General features: G+C 37.1%; 1 protein-coding gene across 3 annotated transcripts; it reads right to left on the bottom strand.

The window, feature by feature from the left end:
• Positions 1–10,269: 10,269 nt before the first annotated feature.
• Positions 10,270–19,865, bottom strand: LOC131537085 (GTPase IMAP family member 8-like). 3 transcript variants are annotated; one of them, XM_058770344.1, is made up of 6 exons: positions 19,807–19,865; positions 19,500–19,585; positions 18,810–18,906; positions 14,559–15,158; positions 13,030–14,286; positions 10,270–11,130 (listed from the first exon to the last, which is right to left on the bottom strand). In XM_058770344.1, exons 3-6 carry the CDS (start codon positions 18,883–18,885, stop codon positions 10,904–10,906), a joined length of 2,160 nt encoding a protein of 719 aa, XP_058626327.1. In that variant the 5' UTR covers positions 18,886–18,906; positions 19,500–19,585; positions 19,807–19,865; the 3' UTR covers positions 10,270–10,903. The 3 variants fall into 3 exon arrangements, with proteins under 3 accessions (XP_058626327.1, XP_058626324.1, XP_058626326.1); XM_058770341.1 differs by lacking the exon at positions 19,500–19,585 and having other exon boundaries at positions 19,807–19,854; XM_058770343.1 differs by lacking the exon at positions 19,500–19,585 and having other exon boundaries at positions 14,559–15,152; positions 19,807–19,854.
• Positions 19,866–22,878: the final 3,013 nt, after the last annotated feature.

Below are 22,878 nucleotides of genomic sequence, written 5' to 3'. Positions count from 1 at the left end.
TCAGTTCTGTAACAGAGGCTCAAAATATTCATGTTGTAAACTGACTGAAAATGAGGAACCTGGAGAAATCTTCTTGGTACAACGGCTTTGGAACAGATGTATACATCCGCAGAACAGGTGTCTGATCTGTTAAACTGATGCTCAACTGTAGGTCTTTGACACACCCAATGTCCTCATCTGATTTTGAGAAGGAATGACGTTCCTCTTGCAGCATTTGTCTAACTTTCTGCTGTTGTTCCATAGACAAATGACTCACATCTACAGGTGGGTCCCACACACCTTCACTGTTAACCTCACACTCACTTGCTGGCTTCACACTTTCATTAACGCAGGCTGTCGTTACACAAAATGACTCTGTTGCTGGTAGCACTGACTTTATTGTTTGTACTGTCCCAAGCTCAGTCTTTCCCACCAGGAGGATGTCGTGGTCGGTCACATTCTGGACACTGATTTGGATCACAGGTCGGCTTCCCTTTTTCAGAGTGAAGAGTGTTTCAAGGGGTTCCAGTCCATCAGAATACTGTGGATTGACAGATGGTTCAAACAACATGACACTATCCTGCTTCATACATGGTGCTTTTACTTGACAATTGACTTGCACGATAGCATGTTTTGGCACGCTGACATGGTTTTTTGTCACCTCAACACAATACTCGCTTGCACTCTCAGCGGTCACCATGTTAATGAATGTTCAAATTTTACTTCTCCTCAAACTTGGAAAGGCGCTTCTAACAGTCTTGTTCAAGAGCCATTTGCTCCCATCACTCTGCCCACTTGCTTCACTCTGTTTCATTACCTGCTCAATTACGTTGTAGCCAATGATCGGCTTGGACAACTGCTGTCCTTTTAGAACCAGTACAGGAATGACTAATTCTTTCATTTTGTGTGCAGGAGGAGCCAAATTGAACGTGATTTCAACCCATCCTTCGTAGGGCATGCTGGAACCATTGGCTGCGACAAGATTCAAGTTGTCTGCGGCCTCTGTCACGTCGGAAACATCTCGTACCCTTACTCCAGGTATGTACTGGTCTTTCCATCTCCGGTCTACAATGCACACTTGGGATCCTGTGTCCCACAATGCCTCTGTTTTGTATCCGTTCAAATAACATGTTACTAAGCATTGTTTACCGACCAGAGAAGTCACAGGCGAATGTTTGTTGACTTGATACTCAGAAATTATATTACACTCAAAGGGGATGATCTCTGGCTGTAATTCAATGCTTTCAATATGCTGCTCTGGATGTGGAGGGAACAATTTCACTTGCTGGGTTACTCCCTGTCCCGCGGTGGCAACCCGTCCCCGTTTAACTGAACTCTACTCTGTGACCGGGGACCTCTCTCTTTGCAACCCGCCAGAAAATGTTCATTGCTGCCACAGCGGTAACAATGGGTGCACAGTTCTGTCGATCTCGCTTGTTGACAATGAAAACACTGTCTTGGCCTTGAGGGGCGTGCCTGTCGGTAAGGCTGGAAATATTGTGGCTGTGATGTTGTTAGGTATGGCTGTGACTCTGCGTTAAACTGTTGTGGATAGAACCCTTGAGCTGCATAATGAGATGATTGGGTTGGATGGACATATTGCGCTTGCATTGGACTCACCCGTCGTTGATATGGTGTGAAATGAGGCGCTTGAAATGTATACTGCTGTTGTTCACTTCCATTTTGACTTGCCCTCCAGACCTGGTTTTGTGGCACCTGATTCCCTTCTGAGATGGATTGATGGGCTGCTCTTAGAGGTGAGACATCACTGTTGACAACAGCGCATTGTTGCTGCAGAGGTGAGGGTTGCTGCATTGATTCCTTTATCTGCATGACTTCTTCACTTAAACTTTTCAACTGTGCCATCACATCAAATTTTGGCTGCTTTTGCTTGCTTTTTGACTGCGGAGTTGGTTCACTTAACTGAGTGACATTCATACTGGCACTTCGTTCACTCTTTCTTTTACTCTGTCTCTCAGCCTCGTGGGAGCATGCTACATTCAACTTTTCCAGCAGCCTCTCGTCTGTGACTGTGGTATCTGTCAGGTATGGCTGGAGATCACCCTGGATACGGTCATTTTGTAGACCTGTTAACACAGTGTGAAGAAACATATTCTGTACAAGTACTGGGTCATACTTCAAACCTGACTCGTCTTCTTGTGACGCAAAGAGAATTTTCTGCCTTAAGTCAAGGCGCACGTATGAGGAAACTTTGGGGCGTTTCTTTTGAACGTTGTGATTCTGCAGTCAACTGTTTATATAACTCCGTTGCATTCTTTTCTTGGTAATGGGAACGAAGGATTCGTCTTAACATCGGTAGAGTCAAATTTGTCTTTCCTTCCAAGTTGCTACGTAATTGAAGGCCTGGTGTAATGGCCCGAATAACTGCATCAACGATTTCTTGTTCTTGGTAACCCTTATTCAGTCCGCTTTCAATTTGACGTGCCAGACTCGAAAAGGTTAATCTCTCTCTTTGGCCAGGCTCTCTGATAAAACCTGAAATCTTAAACTCTCGGTGCCATACAGCCGGTATTATTTGTCCCTGTGGGGGCAGTGAAGAGTTAACTGGAACACCGTCTGCTGATGCTGGTGCTGATCTGGTGCCCTGTGGGACAGGCCAATGTGTTTGCGCAGAGGGGAGTGAATCGGTTGCGTGTTTAATTTCCCATATTTGTCTCTGGGCTGGGTTTTGCTCATCCACATTTACATCAGTTAACATCATTTCGCTCAATTTCTCATTTATGTTTAGTAGTTCCGCCATGCCTCCATCCTCAAATTCCTCCAGATCCTTTCGTAGCAGATAACTACTTAGAAGACTGACTAGGGAAAGGCGTGTGACATTTGCTTCTATATGAATTTCAAGGAACTGGCCCAGCTCAATAAATTTTCCTCTAGGCAATGTACACAGTTTCTCACCGATTTCTTCCTGAAGGCTGTGTAAAGCATCCATCTTTATTGCAGTGTTTCACAGTTTCGCGTGTGAACTTTGACTTATCTGACTTGAATCAGCTGCTTCTGGTGGTTGCTGTACACCACGTGCACGCTCCGCTCAATCAGCTCTGCCTGGTCACTTTACTCAACTGCTCCACATCTGGGTAGTTAAGAGATGGATGTCAGTGGGCGTTCCTGATGATAACGAGGGATGACCCGTCTGACATGAATCCCAGCGGTGCCTCCAAAATTGTAGTACTCCTGAAAAGAAGTTTATAAAGATGAATAAAGAGAAATGAAAAAGAGAGCGCTGCAGTGATGGCTTCTTTGATGGCGTATTTACTCTGAATGAATAACAAGAGCATATGCATATAACAAAAGCTCAACATATTACAGTATCACTCTTTCCCAGTAATGACAATGTAAACATGAGTGACTTCAAACACTTTCCATCACAATAGAAGAAATAAGAAAATACGATCAACAGGCTATTTAACAAACTCTCTCTATACGGTTCACAAACTCTAGTCTCAACTGACACAGTGACACTCAAAACATGTTTTTTTAGAAACAGAATAAGATATTCAAAAGGTACACATAAGCACCAGAAGATCTGTAACATCTGCATTAGTATTTACCCTTACCAATGAAATGAAAGAATTAAATTGATGATACAAGAATACAGCTGGGATATTACCCACATGTTCATTTCTAAACGCTGTTCAATCCCTAGTATCTGATGAACTTCATTCAATAAAGACATGTTCAAGATTAATTCAGATAACCGTAATGCATAACTCATAATGATGAAACAACATCATTAACTTTTATACACAAATAGCATCGACGTACTGACCATTGATCACACTATCGCGCTAATCGCGAGGCACCCATGCTAACCATGTGCTCAGGCCTGCTAAACTCATGACATACTTTAAGGGTAATACACAAACTGCTTTCAACACACATAAATCATCATTACTATATTACAGTGTTTATATTTAAACGGAAGAGTGTTTTGTACATCTTGTTTTACGATTACCTGAAAAGAAGTTCATAAAGATGAATAAAGAAAAATGAAAAAGAGAGCGCTGCAGTGATGGCTTCTTTGATGGCGTATTTACTCTGAATGAAGCACATCACGGGCGCGCTACCTACTGAAGCGTGCAATGACGCAGGTATGTCAGGCGAAAATAATTAATTCAATAAATGCACATAATGCATGTCATGAACAAACAGGAAATTAAACACTATTTAACGATTTTAGAAAAATAACAATTTTAGACAAATGGATTCAAAGAAAAATGTACCATATAAACATAACTGACATTCAATATTCAGTATAACACATTAACAATTTGGATTGGACAGAAATGGACCTATTCACTTCAACTGCAGCTTCCGACAGTAATTTACAGGAACCATAACACAATAATCCACAGAGAAATACACGAACAGCTTTTAAAATCCAGCCACTGCTTTCAAACCAGAGCCATAACGCGCTTTACCTCCTGCTGATCAGTCCACTTGTCCTATAGTCTCCGATTTGATAAATAAATTAAAAAAAGCAAACAACAAAAATAAAGAACAATCCATTCAAGTCCATAAAAAAGTTTGTATGACCTTCTTCGACACAGATCACAGAGGGGAGGTATCCAAAGCACATACACTGGTCACTGGGGTTCCTCAGGGATCAGTTCTTGGACCGCTCCTCTTCTCCACATACACTACATCACTGGGTCCCATCATACAGGCACATGGATTCTCATACCATTGCTACGCTGATGACACACAGCTCTACCTCTCTTTTCAACCAGATGATCCAACGATAGCTGCAAGGATCTCAGGTTGCCTGGCGGACATCTCGGCATGGATGAAAGAACATCACCTGCAGCTCAACCTGGCAAAGACTGAGCTTCTTGTCCTTCCTGCCACTCCGACTCTACAGCATGACTTCACGATCCAGTTAGGTTCATCAACAATAACCCCATCAACTTCGGTCAGAAATCTTGGTGTAATCTTTGATGATCAGCTGACCTTCAAAGACCACATTGCAAAGACTGCTCGATCTTGCAGGTTTGCACTATATAACATCAGAAAGATCAGGCCCTTTCTGACAGAGCATGCTGCACAACTTCTTGTCCAGGCCCTTGTCATTTCTAGGCTGGACTATTGCAATGCTCTTCTGGCTGGACTTCCGTCTAACACAGTCAAACCTCTACAAATGATTCAGAATGCAGCGGCACGACTGGTCTTCAACGAGCCCAAAAGAGCCCATGTTACACCTCTCTTTATCTCCCTGCACTGGCTACCAGTCGCAGCTCGCATCAAGTTCAAGACACTGATGCTTGCATATAGAACAACCACTGGCTCAGCACCCGTTTACTTGCACTCTCTATTAACAAACTACATCCCCTCCAGAAATCTGAGATCTGCTAGTGAGCGACGCCTCGTGGTACCATCACAGAGAGGCTCAAAATCACTCTCCAGAACATTCTCGTTCACCATTCCTGGCTGGTGGAACGATCTTCCCACCCCTATCCGAAATGCTGGATCCCTGTCAATCTTCAAGCAACAACTGAAAACTCATCTCTTTCGACAGCACTTGACTTCATCCTAAACTTAAAAAAAAAAAAAATTATCTTTACTTATTCCTTCCTTTGGTAGTTTGTATTTATTTGAACAATGCCTGAGACTTGGTGTTGCAAGCACTTCGTCTGTCTGATTGCCTCTTCAAGATGAATCGCTTTATGTATTCCCCAATTGTAAGTCGCTTTGGATAAAAGCGTCTGCAAAATGACTAAATCTAAATCTAAATCTAAATCTAGATCTGAGTTGACTTGAGAGCATAAATACATTATTCACCCTCTAGTGTTGTGAAAGAACATTACAAACAAACAAAAAATGGCTCCTACAGTGAGCAACCTCTTATTAAATTGACAGTCTTGTGTGAAAGTGAAAATGACCAATAAACAACCTGAAAAAAAAAAAAAAACCTACATACATAAATCATAGTTCACTTACCCAGAGTGTGGAGCAGAGAGGGGCCTGAGACAGTAGTGCTTCACCAGATTTGTTTTAAATGAGGGAGAATGGTACTCATTTGGCTCCCCTTATCCTGCACAAGTGCCTCGACAATGATGTACTCGAAGTGCCTCTGAAAAGGTGTAGGTCCCATGTCAAAATGACAATTGATCACATTTTATAAACATTTGATGTGTATCATTTTTCAGCATTACATGAATTATGTGTGTTATGCGTGTAGGTCTAAACTTCATACAAAACTTTACAAAATAATTCTAACATGCACATCCATGCATGGTGTTGGGTAGCTCTTTGAAATAAGGTTTTCTTTTTTATTTAAAATATTTCTGTAATCAGTAAGTATTAATCAGTAAGTCTCCCTTTGTGCTGATTTAATGACAAACTTCACATTTAAAGGTGGGGTAAGCGATTTCTGGTAGCCAATGTTGATATTTCAAATCACCAAAACAAAAATGCCCCCTACCCCAAAAGGGTCTCGCCTCTATTTTGATAGCTCCGCCCCACACATACGTACGCAAACCAGGCAACGATAGTTCTGTGAAACAAAGCAAAACCAATGTTACTCACTGATCGAGAAGAAACAAAGCAACCTTGAGTTCTCTCCAGCGCTGAAAAGCTGATCCGATATTTACAGATATTTATCTACCAGTGTAGACAGACTTTAGCTGGTGCTGCGCGGCACAACATGACAACTGTCACGTCCGGTGTATAAGCCATCTTTTGTTCCGCAGACGTTTTCCTCTTTTGTTTTTTATCCGCCATCTCTATCTTTCTGTAATCGCTCGGCTCGGCTAATGTCCGTCCTGTGCACTGAGCACTCTCTCCTCGAATCATGAATAGACACGCCCCTTTCTGCTGATTGGCTACAAGTTTGTTTTGGTACTCGGCCCGACTCGTTTTCTAAAGCGTTTTTGAAAAAAATGCACACCGCACCTATAAGAAGACAGAAATTAGTTATTAAATGTAAAACATATTTTCAAAATACATTTTAAATGTATGAATATTTTTCATACTTGTTTTTTTGTTTTTTTACAGAAAAATAACTCAATTTCCCCCCCCCCAATCATTTTAAATTGTATGCAAAACTCTTGTATGCAAAAAAATAAAAATAATAATAAAAAAATAAATACTAAATTAATAATGCAACTGTTATTTTAAGTATTATATCATTATTGACACATTACAGTAATTCTCATTTTTATACAGATAAATACTGTATTATTCTGAGACTGTTGAATGCTTGGTCTGACAGCAAGCATTTAGAGAACAAGAACTTGAAAAATGTTATGGAAACAATGATGTAAACCACTTATTATGACATTATTTAATCTTAAGAAATACAACTGTATGTACAAATGCATGTAGATTTTATTAGTATGTACATTTTAAAAAGTGTTGGACAATACACTTGTAAACCTAGTGTTTTAGGATTGCCCCTGAAAAGTGTTTCTACTGTAAGAATCCACCTGCTATCACAAACAACGAAATCCAGCGGCCTGGTCGAAGGTTTAATGCGTATTATGCCATGTCTTCATTACTTCTTCCTGCCCACTGGAGGGCGCTGTTTGACATAGGTTGAGTTAAAATCCAGTTTGACAAAAATTTATTTGTTATGCTTCATAGCCTAAAAGCACAGCGGCCATCTCGCAGCAGAGTTAAAACCCCTAAGAAGCTTTGCTTGTAAGTATATCGTTTATAATCGGTAATTTGTATACTTTGTTTGTATTTTGTTAAGAGTTATAAATGTTGGAAGCATGCTAGCCTTTCACATGCATTATATTTACATTCAAAGATCAGTATAACTAACGTTACTGCAGTTTACCAATGTAAATGTAAACGTTGTATAATTAATGTGTTACTGTATTTTGTTTGTTTTATTTAAGTAAGCATTGTATTTATTTTGCAGTTTCACAAAAGAATGTAACAGAGATTGAACTACGTGATTGCACTCAAGCCAAAGTAAAGAGAAAATTTACTCCATCATCTGAGTGGACACTGAGGCTGATCATCAGTCATCTTCTTGCAATGTTTGGCTATCTGTATATGCTCGACACACACGCATGCAGAGGACAGAATAATGCACATTCTTTTACTTTCTCTTCTGAATTTATCTGGATTTAGGTTCAATTTTAGTCTAGCTCCGTGTTCAATCTGACTCCGATTTCAAGTGATCATTAAATTTAGACAATATTTATAATTGAAAACCGATCACAGACATCGATTGTATATTAATTTAGATATTTGATTATTCTGAAAATCCCATACTTTCAATTATTCGTTCATTAGGGACCAGGTATCACACAGTAATTACACTTCGGGCGATAGTGAACCCACGGACACAAACTCGTCAGTTCTGAACTTACTCAGAGGGTGCAGAGCGGTTATAATACCTTTAAGTGAGCTGCTCCTGCAAACTCATAACAAAAAGTGTATTTTTTTCATATAACCACGAGAGCTACACCGTGTTAAGCCAGTGACAGTCAGAAATCAGAAGCCTTTAATGGTGGTCCCCATGGTTCATCCATCGGTGCTTTGGTGTGATCTGTCCTGAACGCAGATTTGCGGAAATACTGCTACACATTAATCTACTTGAAAAATGATTTCAGAAGAGTTCAGAATAAGTCAAATATAACATTTTATTATCAGTCAGGTAAATATGTATTAATTATGTCAATTGCATAGCCAATTCAAAGATGTCAAATCATATCAATACAAAACATAAAATGCTCAAAGATTAATCGAAGAGTAAAAGATGCACACCAGACCTCTGGAAATACATAGTATGGAGTGTAGAGACACCACACTAAGGGGTCATTCTGGCTACAGAATCATAATGACTGATTTGCTACTTTCCCTTAAATGCTACCAGAACAAAAGGGCCCTAAACATTTATTCTCGGCCCCCCACAGATTAGATCTGTGTATGGGGGATGAGAAGCCTCCTGTAGAAGCTGTTCTCGTGCACCAAATGGTCACACCTGTAGAGCAATGTTTATCAGATTCTGAAAGGAGGCCGCCCACAACAGGAGTACAGAGTTGATTCAAGTTTTCAATATTTCTCATAATATAAGAGACCAATTTACCAATCGCACAGAGACCTTTAAAATGATACCAAACATGAAAGAAAAAATACAACATTGACAAAATATAACATTTGTGGCATATGGATATTCTTGCTTTTTGGGGAAGAAGAGTGAGGGAGGAGAGACAGAGAGGGCAGAGGGGAGAAGAGGGAGGAAGGGGGTCATAAATGATCAAGGAGATAAGTTTTGGTGTTTGTTCTCTTTGGAGATCTTTTGTTCTCTTTGGTACATCTCTTCTCCAGATTATTTTCATGGCTTTATTGCATGGCATCTGTCTTTGGGAGAGTTCCTGAGTTTTGGCCTCAGAATTAATTTTATAAGGAAATAAATTCACTCCCTACACAGCACTTACATATTATTTAAATGTACTCCAGAGTTAACAATATCAGTCTCCATGATGAAAGTCCTCAGAGGTTTAGGGTGCCTGAAGATGGATGCTGACGTGAAGCATTTCTTGAGGATAATGAAGAGTTCTTTGACAAACATCGGTGTCAAATGGATGATGAGGAGAAGTTGTGTGGCCTTAATTTCACTAAAATGAAATGAACAAAATCAATATTCTTACATATACAGAGAGAAATCAATAATCAAACTCTGAGAAAAATCTTATTAAAACAGGTCATGATATTCAGGTGAAATGATCTGAATGAGAAAGTTTTTTTGTTTTGGAAATTAAATAAACATTGATTCATTGTTGCAGATCAATTCAGAGTTATAGAATATGCAAAGAAATAGAGTTAAAAAAACATGTATGATTAAGAAGTGAATAAATAATTTCTTCAAGCAAGGATAAAAAAAATCAAAACAAATAGAATGGTTTTGGAAATTTGCATCATGCACAGGTGTCTTAATGTGATAATTTGCCCACATTTACCTGAACTCATCCTTCAGCTTCATATTATCTTAAAATCCTATGCACAATGTCTTCAGCAAAACCAGCAACTACTCCAGCAGCTGCTCCAACAACAGGAATATAGTAACCCCAGTCACGAGCTCCCTTTGATCTGCATGGTAGTTTTGCTTCAGCTTCTTTTAAAGCTTTAGCCACTTTCACAAGTTTTCATGACATTCACGCTTTGCTTGTTCTGCTGACAGCAAAAGCAAAACAATTAATGATATCCTTAAAAAAATAATTGCACAACAAAACATATCTATCAACACTTGAGAATAGGGAAAAACATATTCACTATTATTTAAGAGTTTTCCCTCAACAAACTCCTATTTAGCTGCTTATTAATAGTAAGGTAGTTGTTAAGTTTAGGTATTGGGTCGGATTAACGGATCTAAAATATGATCATGTAGAAAAAGGCATTTATATGAACTTTATAAGTACTAATAAACAGCCAATATGTTAGTAATATACCTCTTGATATTTCTACATTTGATACGATCATAGCAGAGCCGCTGAAAATCAGAGATGTGACATACTTTGATCTCCCCGCTGTGCGCTCACGTGGTTCATGAAGCTCTCAATAGTTCCAAACAACTCGAGGGATAGACAGCACTATTTTAGGAATACTATTGAAAACTATTTTAGGCAGAGCAAATGTCTAATGAGTGCTGCTCTGCACTATCTACTGGTTGTAATGGTAATTCAGCGTGTTTTTAAATGTCAAAATAAAAAGTGTACGTTTTTGTACATTGTGAAAGTTTTCGTTTTACAAATGAGGAGAATCTTTAAAAGAAAAACAAATGTTGATGGTCATCACATTTAAATTGAAAAATAATCAGACGTTTGAGCTTTGAAGTGCTGGAAAAAGTTAGAGCTCATTCATCTTAGGATGCATCAAAGACACACTTGTGTTGTTTCTCTCTGCTATTGCTATACCATTGCAAGCATTTTGATTTCATGCATTTCCAATGGCTTCAATACATGTAGATGTGCTTGTGATTTGAGGACTGCAGCAGCATGTATAGGGTCAGGAATGAAAGAAAACGTGGGACTGCTACATAAGATTTGATGGTGTCATCAGAGTTTGCCATACCTAGGCTTTTGGTGAATTGATAGTTCTGCAGTATGATGAAGACCAGCAGAAAAACACAAATGAGCCCGAAACACACTGCCAAAAATCCATAAAATCCATATATTCCTCCTGAAAAACGGAGAAAACACACAGATATCCATTAAGAACAAATCACATATTATAAGATATAACCCCTAAAATCAACATTTGCAGGTAATTGATAGGGTTTTTTTTAACGAGTGCTCTTTTGAATGCTCCTTTATAATGACAATCACCGGAAATTAATATACGATACAATATACAAACAATGTATGCTGTAAAGTAAAAATAATACAATTCTGTGTTAATACACTAAAGGCTGGGTTAATACACTAAAGATATATTTCTAAAAATCATTCTCATTATTAAAGAATAGCAGAGAATACCACACCACAAACGTTTGAGGTCGCTTTTTTAAATGTTTTTGAAAGAAGTCCGTTATGCTCATCAAGGCTGCATTTATTTGATTAAAAATACCACTAATAATTAAATTCATTTTACTGGATTGAAATCAGGGCGGATTATCCATAGACGGGATTGGGCGAGTGCCCTGGGGCACCAGCCAATAGGGGGCACCAAGTGATTACGATAATGACAAGACCTTTAAAATATTTTTTCATGTTTTGTATATATTATTTTGCTGGAAGAGATACAGATGCATAGAAAAGAACAGTTAATGATACAATATACAGAAAGAATATCAAATATATGCACGCATATAAAGAATTGCGATTGTGTCAGGTCACAGTGTATTTGCCCCTCCCCAGTCAGAGTCAAGCATATTTATTCTCAAATGTATAGGCAGCATCAATTTGGCGGTTGTGCGAAACGTAAGTTAAAAAAAAAGAAAGAGAAAATATCACGACACATTGCCAGGGCTATACAGTGCGACTGAAAAGTAGCTACTGCGTGCGACTATCAAAAATATTTAGGAGCACCTGTGCGACTAACCCGATCAGCATAGACTATTTGTGTTTGCGCTGAGAGGAGCTTCAAAGATTTCTGCTCGTGTGTTTGTGCAGCGTTGAGTAATGTATCGCAGACATGATTCCTTGAATGCAATGTTAATCAGAATCCACTCACTGCTCAAAATATTTTTGTTCATTGCTGAGTTATGCAAGCTCACAAATCCTCTCCATAACAAACAAAGTGTAGACGGTGTAAATAAGAGATTCGTTGTGCAGTGCAGAGATCTTCATTGATTATAATGGAGTTTTGTAAGATTGCGATGAACTGAAGTGAGTAACAGCTTTTAAAGATTATTAAAGGAGTTTGTAAATGTGATATTAAATTAATACAACAGCTCAATAAACAGTAAGTTATGTAAAGTGATGTACATTGTATGACTTTTAACATTATTGCCTGATTGTGCTCTATTTGGTCAAGGAACATAGTTTCAAACAGTCACAGCCGAGCCGCTGCTCATCATTCAAACACAGCGGTGTTTCATTTATGAATGAACCTGCGTTTTTAAATGAGTCTAGTGAGTCAGTGATTCAATTACCCACTCATAAAGACGGTCACTTGCTGCATTCCTGAATGAATCACCTGTTCAAACGAATCAGTTGAATGAATGATTCAGTGAAAAAAATCAGTGACTTGCCGCCATCTACTGGCAGTTTTATTTTTATGTTTAAAGTGTCCTTTCAGTTATTTAAATCATTTCAATCAAACAATAGTTCTATATTCAAAATTTTATATTTAAAGCATTATTCTCACAACATTGTTATGAATTTAACTTTTGTGTTCTTCTGTGCCACCTTTGTAGTGGAAACTAATTTTGTTATATGATTTCTTTTGATTAGTAACTTATTCTTCTTATTCTACCTGTTCTTATTCTATTTTTTTTTTATTAGAAATTTTGGAAAAATATACATTTTTAAATCTGACAATGACATAGCCTACCTTTAATAAAATTAAGGGGAAAATATGGAAAATATATTTTAAGTGTAGTCAGATGAAGTACCAGAAGTGTTTTAAGTGCATTACTTATTCTCTCTTTCTCTTCTTCATGTTTCTTCATCAGTTCTTCTCTTTCTCTGTTCAGTTTCTCCATCAGGATCTTCTTCTTGTTTTCTTCTTCTTCATGTTTAGATTGAAGAACTTTTTTCTCTCTTTCCATTCGTTCTCTCTCTTGTTTCAGTCTCTTATTAAATTCATCATAATCTCTCTGTTCTTTCTCTCTTCTTTTCTCATCCTCTTCTTCTCTTTTCATCTTTTCCTCTTGTTTCTGTTTCGCCCATTTCTCTCTTTCTCTCTTCATCTTATTTTGCATTTCTCTCTCTTTCTCCTCTTTCTCTTTCATTAGTGATTTATAACCCTCTTCTCTCTCATTAAACACTTCTTCTCTTCTCTTTCTCTCATGGTCATGATTCTGTCTTTCATTCTCTATTCTGTTCATCAGTCTGTCTATTTCTATCTGTAGATTTTCTTTTTCTTTCTTTACAGTCTCCTTTTCTTGCATCATTTCATCTTTAAGCATCTCTCTTTCTCTTTTCATGTCGTCTCTCATGTGCTCCTCCTGTTCCTTCATTTCTCTTTTATATCGTTCTTCTCTTTCTCTGAGTTCTTCATCTCTTTCTCTGACTCTGTCCATCAGGATCTTCATCTGTTGTTCTTGTTTTTCTCTCTCCATCTGTCTGAACATCTTACACGAGTAGTAACTCCCTCCGTTTTCTTTCAGCATGATGTCTATCTTCTGCAGTAGATCAGTCACCTGTGTTCGGTCTTCAGTCTGATTATTATTGAACACATGATATCTGTTTCCACACGCTTCAATCAGATTCATCAGAGGAGATCCAGGTTTTCCCAAACACTGATCGATGGTTTTCTTCTTCAGGTCATCTCCTCTGGTGAAGAGCACCATGGTGTACATTAATGAGTTTTCACCAAACGTCTCTTGGATGATCTTCACTGCTGTTTCCTCTTCTTGAGTGAATCGTCCCAGAGGAATCAGTAAGAGAAACACATGTGGTCCAGGCAGGATCATGTGGATGCAGTTAGTTATTTCTCTCTGGATCTCCTCGTTACTGAGTTTAGTATCAAACAGTCCTGGAGTGTCGATCACAGTAACACGTCTGCTGTTGATTTCAGATGTTTCTCTCTGACTCTCTTTAGTCACTGATTCAAAACATTCTTCTGCTGTAAACGCTTCTCTTCCTAAGATTGTGTTTCCAGTTGCACTTTTCCCAGCTCCAGTTTTTCCCAGCAGCACAATCCTCAGATCATCTTCATTCTCTGATGAACCTGAAAAAGAGGAAATACATCAGTTGCAGCAATCTTCATTTCCTGTGGAACACTGGAACTTGACCTTTGACCTTATTTTTGTACAATCAGAATGTTTCCCTTTCAAATTTTTAAATTAAATTTTGAATTTTTTAACTTTATAATGTTAAATTTTGCAGTTCTTCTGTTTAAAAGACAAATGTATAAAACTTTAATATAACATCAAACCGTACTCTAGTAAAAATCTAATTTTAAAAAAGCTGTGTAGTTTAAGACCAAACAATTTTTCTTACCTTGTGACAGTAAATGTGTCTCTAGTGAATGAACTTTCTTCTTCATCTCTTCATATTTCATCAGTTTCTTCACCTGCGCCTGCAGAAACATCTCTGTGGAGAAACACTCTCCTCTGTTTTCTTCCAGCATCTGCTCGATGTTCTCCATCAATGTGGACACTTGTGTTTTGAGACCAAAGAACTGATGTCGTCCTCCAAACCTCTGAATGACAGACTGTGTTTCTTCACTGAGTTCTTCTGTCTGACGCTCTGAACTCTGCTTTATGAGGATCATGATGTGTTTGTTGATTCTTGAGCTGAAGATCCTCTGGATCTCCTGTATTTCTGCTTTGTCTTCATTATTGAGCAGAGCGTCAGGAATAATGAGGAGGAAAGCATGAACTCCAGGATCACAGAGAGACACACAGCGGAGAGTCTGACGCATCACTTCCTCCTCCGAGAGACCAGTCAGAGCTGGAAGCTCCAGCAGATTAATCAGACGATCATGAAGCTCCACGTCTGATCTTCTGTCTGTCTGCTGCAGGATCTGCTCTGATACGGAGGATTTTAATGAGCCGTCACTCCCACACACAACCAGATTCAGCTTCACACACTCTGAAACTGACAGAAGAAGATGATTAAAACATGTTCATTAATCATTAGGAACTAGTGTTGCACAATATATCGGTACTAAAAAGGTATTGCGATACCCTGCTTTTAAAAAATGGTAAGATTCCACATTTTATTAGTACCAGTACTTTAAGAATGCATTTTAATAAGAGCCGTAATTCCTGAGTAAAACACTGTTTACTTATAAGGCCGTATGATTATGAAAATGCGGATGGAATCACAGGAAACTTATAATTTACTGCATAACGCGGAATATCATGGAATCTGGCCATTTAAATCTGAATCCTGCATGTTGTATGTGTCTGTGTGTGAATGAATGACGCAGACTCGCGGTTTCGTTTACTACACACATACTGAAGTGCACATCAGTGTTAATTTCAAGTACTCCTCGCTGCAGATTGTAGCGCGGTGACGTCAGGTACCTACGTCAGGTATGTGTTTACCGCGCATGCTCAAAGTGACGTATGGTATATCTATAAAACGCAGGCGCAGTAGCGCTGTGACGTCACGTACCTACGTTACCTATGTATTTACCATAAATACGCAGGTTCAATAATGGTTCATTCACTTCCAGAACATTTACTTACTTTTGTTTTCTTAAAATGTGCGTTTGTGTTGGCTTTTAATTGTAAGGATGCTTTGGTCATAATCACAGAGAGTGTCATTGCAAATGTGTGCAATTTCAAACATTTATGACATGTTTTATGATATGTGTTAGTATTCGACGTGACAGGGATTCTGGTGCTGGTCTTTAAAAGTCTTATTTCGCCTAAAATTAGCCTTTAAACGTATTAAAATAGAGCAGAAATACTTATATTAATAAAGTAATGAATTGCATGCATTGCAAAAAAATAAATAAATACATACATACATACATACATACATACATACATTTATATATATATTCTTCATTATGTATGTATGTATGTTTCTCATATTTGTCATCTTTTGCATTAACATTATCAAAAATTAATAGATACTGTAACAAATGTATTGTTCATTGTTAGTTCATGTTAATTAATACATTAACTAGTGTTAACAAATGACACCTTATTGTAAAGTGTTACCTCTTAAATTTACCTTCATGTTCATATGACTTTTTAGGGACATTATCAGTGAGACGAAATTCAGAGAAGAGGCCCACTTCATATGTCTAGACAGATAGTTCTTTAACTCCTTAACATGTAGTGAATACTGTAAAAAGTATTTGAGTGTCTGTCTCTCTTCTCATCTTTCTGTCTGTCTCATCTCAACTATCTGTTTTTTGTTTTTTTTTCCTGATAGACTGTATTGCCCTCAACTGTAAAACTTTCAAATTGTTTCAGGCTATGCTTTCTCAAGCCAAGCTTAAATATTTAACATGCAGAATTGCCAATGCAAAAGGAAAATGTCCAAAATTATCCAAAATAAATAAATAAACAAGAACCATGACAGAGGACAGATTAAAATAATAAAGGCAGCAGCTATTTGCACTAAGTGATAGCAGGGTTTTCTGCTATTTAAACTACTTATTGCAAACAGTGGTAATTACCTGTACCTTAGTGTTGTAGTACATTATAAAACATTAACGTTATGCAATAATAACGTATTGAGTGTAAATTATAATTTTAATTCAAATTATTAAATGGATATATCACCTTATTGGGACAATAAAGCCCTCCCTCACAACTTTTTGATTATTTCCTTAATTTTTATTGAAAATAAATGCTTTTTTGATGTGATTTGAAATTTGAAAAGGGAGAAAAAACTTTGCTAAAAGGCGGATTCGAACCTGCGTCGATCATGTCAAAATGTGAAAATCACACGATTTACCATCTGCACCACTAGAGCTAACGACTGATGTCATCTTTTGTAATGTTGACTAGCCTAATAAGAAATATATAAGGCGCCGTTAAAGGGTAATATTACAATATACACAGTGAAGTAAAGTGCAACAGAATGTTAATAAATTGTAAATAAAATACTACACAGATATTACAGAATAAACTCTGTAATTCCGTATCATTTTACCTGAGATGAGACATGGTTAAAATCATGGATATGTGCTGTATTACATTTTATTGTTTTATTTTTTCCACCTTAGGGTTCTTAATACTTTTACATTTTATTAGAGTATTGTTAAGTATGCGCATGCGTTTTATGATGTGTTACGTCACGCACGGCGCAAAAACACCTACCGTCACCACGTAATGCAAATTACACACGCAATGCGCATGCGTGTCATAGACATACCATACGTCACTTTGTGCATGCACGGTAAACATATACCTGGCGTAGATACCTGGCGTCACCGCGCTACAGTCTGCAGCGAGGGTGTCTCGTTAATTTTGGCAGGCATTTTTGATTTAGTCTTAGTCTTTATCTTGAGACGAAAATGCTTAGTCTTAGTCACATTTTCCGCCTATCCGTCCGCTGCGGCTGCCATACTGAGACTAGATATAAACGTCCCTCATCTGATTGCAATCCAAAGACAGAGGCGCACATTTTGAAAGACATTACAGTTAACTTAGCCTATAGGATGTATTTTGAATGTCCGGTAGTCCTCAAATAACATTTTAGTCCCGTCTCGTCTTGTTAATGAAGACGCGGCATAAATTTCGTCATAGTTTTTATCATCAGATATTAATTTTAGCTCGTCAACGTCTAGTCTTAGTCACAGAAAAAGGTTTGTTGGCGAATATTTTCGTCTTCGTCGGCGAAATTAACACTGGTGCACATGATGCTCGCGGTGTTTATGAACACATAAACATGATCTCTAGAACTGCTCTGGGGTCAGTTCATGAGCATTTTACTGTTACTTTTGAGAAAAACCATGGAGATATCACATACAAACAGAAACATAAAGGTCTTCACAGTAACCCGTCAAAATAAAAGTTCAGTTCAACTTGACATAAATATTACTTAATTTAATAATAATGCTACTACTAATAAAATATTAACAATTAGCAATATTTAAGGAATATTTATCAGAAATTTTTTTATTTTACAATTTATTTACTAGAAAATTGTAAATACACAACAGTGTTTGTAAAAAGAGAAATAAATAATATAATAAATTAATTCTTTATAAAATTGAATTATTCTTTATAAAATAATTAGACATGCTTTTAAATTATTATTATTATTATTATATAATTATTATTAAAATGGAATCCAGAAAATGAATGGAAAACCAAATTTGAAAAAAATAAAACTGAATTTGAGAAAAATAATAAAACGTATTTCATAGGGCCTTAAAAATTTTTTTGTTAAACTTTTAATAAATTGCTGTTAAATTGTGTAAGGCTCACGATTTCAATTAATTAGACATGCTTTTGATTAATATTTTTAATGTAACCATTAAAATAGAGTGGAAAAAAGCAGAATTTGGAAAAAATAAAACAGAATTTGGGCAGAAATAAAACAGATTTCATAGGCCCCTATTTATTTCATTTTGTGTCTTTATTTTATTGTATTTGTCCTTTAGTTTGTTACTTGCATCTATGTTATTATTATTAATAAGAAAGATAAAACCTTTCCTGTTGTTCTATGTTGGTATCGGTTCAGTAGTAGTCTCAATATATTTTAGTGGAGTATCGTATTGAAGTCAATATTTTGGTATCGTGACACACTATTAGGAGCTTCAAGCATCATCACACTCACGTCTCTCTGTGGTCTGTTGCTCCATCATGAAACACTGTGAAGCTTCAGCACAGTCCAGATAACGTCCATCATTCATCTTCTCAATGTCCTCAAGCGTCTGTGAAAAAAAAATAAAATAAAATACTTGTTCATGAAAGAGGACAAATAAAAGAAATGATCTTGCTTTATCAGTGCAGTCACAAGTGAAACTTGTTAAATTAGTTTATATAGTTAGAAATATACAGCGATAGAGACTCGAACATGTAAGGTCACAGTCATTTTTAAAGTGTTATCTAGTGATTCTACAGCTTATTTATATTATATACGATCTGTATATATTAACATTCATTTTAAATAAATGATTTATAATAACTGTTAAACTAAAATTGCTTGTGTGTAATGGATTAATAATAATATAAAACATATAAAATAACTCAGTTTTTTATTTTGGCCAAACAATTTTTTTTTAGTAATGACCTTTGATTTGGAGCAAGAGAAACTGGGAGAGTGACTTCTTTGTGTCAGACGTGTCACTTTGCTCACATCTGATTGGTCCAATTTCAGTTTTAGATCTCTAACTCAGAACATAATCTGCCCCGGAGCAGGCTAGCTGTGGAGTATAAGTTACTATGGCATTGAACGCAGCTAAAAGTCAAGCCACTTTCATGGTACCTAAAACCCAGGATTGGTGCAAACTAAACTGAAACTTACCTGGCTAGCCAGCTAAACCGGCTTCACGGTACTGGCCCCAGATGTTCTGCACCATGTTTCCAGCATGTTTATCTAAAGACCATAAACTAAACACACTTCACATCAGCTAATATTCATGTGTCTCAACTCTGAACACAGTCTTTTACTCACAGATTTGTTTCTCATACAGTTCTGTGACTGAAATGAAAGTGAAACTCACTGATGTTCCTGCAGTTTACATTTGATGATTAAAATAAACCCATGTTTTAGTCTATCTGATATTTACATTTCATATAACATATAGAGTGTTTATAAGGAAATGTGATACCTGCATGTTTCTTCGTGTTGATGATTATGTCCTTGTTGATGTCTTGAGAATAGAAAGTGATCTGTGTGTGTGGGCGGAGTCAGTGACGTCACAAAGCTGAACACCTGTTTCTGTTTGATTAACAGCAGATAAGAGTTCAAGCTATACAAGTTCAAGAAATATGTTGCATTAAACCAGTGAAAACAGCATAAAGTGTTGTATTAATTATCATACACATATTCACATTTAAAGGTGGGGTAAGCGATTTCTGGTAGCCAATGTTGATATTTCAAATCACCAAAACAAAAATGCCCCCTACCCCAAAAGGGTCTCGCCTCTATTTTGATAGCTCCGCCCCACACATACGTACGCAAACCAGGCAACGATAGTTCTGTGAAACAAAGCAAAACCAATGTTACTCACTGATCGAGAAGAAACAAAGCAACCTTGAGTTCTCTCCAGCGCTGAAAAGCTGATCCGATATTTACAGATATTTATCTACCAGTGTAGACAGACTTTAGCTGGTGCGGCGCGGCGCAACATGACAACTGTCACGTCCGGTGTAGACATGGTGTATAAGCCTTCTTTTGTTTCCGCAGATGTTTTCCTCTTTTGTTTTTTATCCACCATCTCTATCTTTCTGTAATAGCTCGGCTCGGCTAATGTCCGTCCTGTGCACTGAGCACTCTCTCCTCGAATCATGAATAGACACGCCCCTTTCTGCTGATTGGCTAAAGTTTGTTTTGGTACTCGGCCCCGACTCGTTTTCTAAAGCGTTTTTGAAAAAAATGCACACCGCACCTATAAGAAGACAGAAATTAGTTATTAAATGTAAAACATATTTTCAAAATACATTTTAAATGTATGAATATTTTTCATACTTGTTTTTTTGTTTTTTTACAGAAAAATAACTCAATTTCCCCCCCCCCAATCATTTTAAATTGTATGCAAAACTCTTGTATGCAAAAAAATAAAAATAATAATAAAAAAATAAATACTAAATTAATAATGCAACTGTTATTTTAAGTATTATATCATTATTGACACATTACAGTAATTCTCATTTTTATACAGATAAATACTGTATTATTCTGAGACTGTTGAATGCTTGGTCTGACAGCAAGCATTTAGAGAACAAGAACTTGAAAATGTTATGGAAACAATGATGTAAACCACTTATTATGACATTATTTAATCTTAAGAAATACAACTGTATGTACAAATGCATGTAGATTTTATTAGTATGTACATTTTAAAAAGTGTTGGACAATACACTTGTAAACCTAGTGTTTTAGGATTGCCCCTGAAAAGTGTTTCTACTGTAAGAATCCACCTGCTATCACAAACAACGAAATCCAGCGGCCTGGTCGAAGGTTTAATGCGTATTATGCCATGTCTTCATTACTTCTTCCTGCCCACTGGAGGGCGCTGTTTGACATAGGTTGAGTTAAAATCCAGTTTGACAAAAATTTATTTGTTATGCTTCATAGCCTAAAAGCACAGCGGCCATCTCGCAGCAGAGTTAAAACCCCTAAGAAGCTTTGCTTGTAAGTATATCGTTTATAATCGGTAATTTGTATACTTTGTTTGTATTTTGTTAAGAGTTATAAATGTTGGAAGCATGCTAGCCTTTCACATGCATTATATTTACATTCAAAGATCAGTATAACTAACGTTACTGCAGTTTACCAATGTAAATGTAAACGTTGTATAATTAATGTGTTACTGTATTTTGTTTGTTTTATTTAAGTAAGCATTGTATTTATTTTGCAGTTTCACAAAAGAATGTAACAGAGATTGAACTACGTGATTGCACTCAAGCCAAAGTAAAGAAGATTTACTCAATCATCTGAGTGGACACTGAGGCTGATCATCAGTCATCTTCTTGCAATGTTTGGCTATCTGTATATGCTCGACACACACGCATGCAGAGGACAGAATAATGCACATTCTTTTACTTTCTCTTCTGAATTTATCTGGATTTAGGTTCAATTTTAGTCTAGCTCCGTGTTCAATCTGACTCCGATTTCAAGTGATCATTAAATTTAGACAATATTTATAATTGAAAACCGATCACAGACATCGATTGTATATTAATTTAGATATTTGATTATTCTGAAATCCCATACTTTCAATTATTCGTTCATTAGGGACCAGGTATCACACAGTAATTACACTTCGGCCGATAGTGAACCCACGGACACAAACTCGTCAGTTCTGAACTTACTCAGAGGGTGCAGAGCGGTTATAATACCTTTAAGTGAGCTGCTCCTGCAAACTCATAACAAAAAGTGTATTTTTTTCATATAACCACGAGAGCTACACCGTGTTAAGCCAGTGACAGTCAGAAATCAGAAGCCTTTAATGGTGGTCCCCATGGTTCATCCATCGGTGCTTTGGTGTGATCTGTCCTGAACGCAGATTTGCGGAAATACTGCTACACATTAATCTACTTGAAAAATGATTTCAGAAGAGTTCAGAATAAGTCAAATATAACATTTTATTATCAGTCAGGTAAATATGTATTAATTATGTCAATTGCATAGTCAATTCAAAGATGTCAAATCATATCAATACAAAACATAAAATGCTCAAAGATTAATCGAAGAGTAAAAGATGCACACCAGACCTCTGGAAATACATAGTATGGAGTGTAGAGACACCACACTAAGGGGTCATTCTGGCTACAGAATCATAATGACTGATTTGCTACTTTCCTTAAATGCTACCAGAACAAAGGGCCTAAACATTTATTCTTACAGATTAGATCTGTGTATGGGGATGAGAAGCCTCCTGTAGAAGCTGTTCTCGTGCACCAAATGGTCACACCTGTAGAGCAATGTTTATCAGATTCTGAAAGGAGGCCGCCCACAACAGGAGTACAGAGTTGATTCAAGTTTTCAATATTTCTCATAATATAAGAGACCAATTTACCAATCGCACAGAGACCTTTAAAATGATACCAAACATGAAAGAAAAATACAACATTGACAAAATATAACATTTGTGGCATATGGATATTCTTGCTTTTGGGGAAGAAGAGTGAGGAGGAGAGACAGAGAGGGCAGAGGGGAGAAGAGGGAGGAAGGGGTC

This window comes from Onychostoma macrolepis, chromosome 03 (genome assembly GCF_012432095.1).
Source record: "Onychostoma macrolepis isolate SWU-2019 chromosome 03, ASM1243209v1, whole genome shotgun sequence".
Classification (NCBI taxonomy): Eukaryota; Metazoa; Chordata; class Actinopteri; order Cypriniformes; family Cyprinidae; genus Onychostoma; species Onychostoma macrolepis.
The sequence above is the reverse complement of the archived record's forward strand: the minus strand, read 5'-3'. Positions and strand labels throughout refer to the sequence as shown.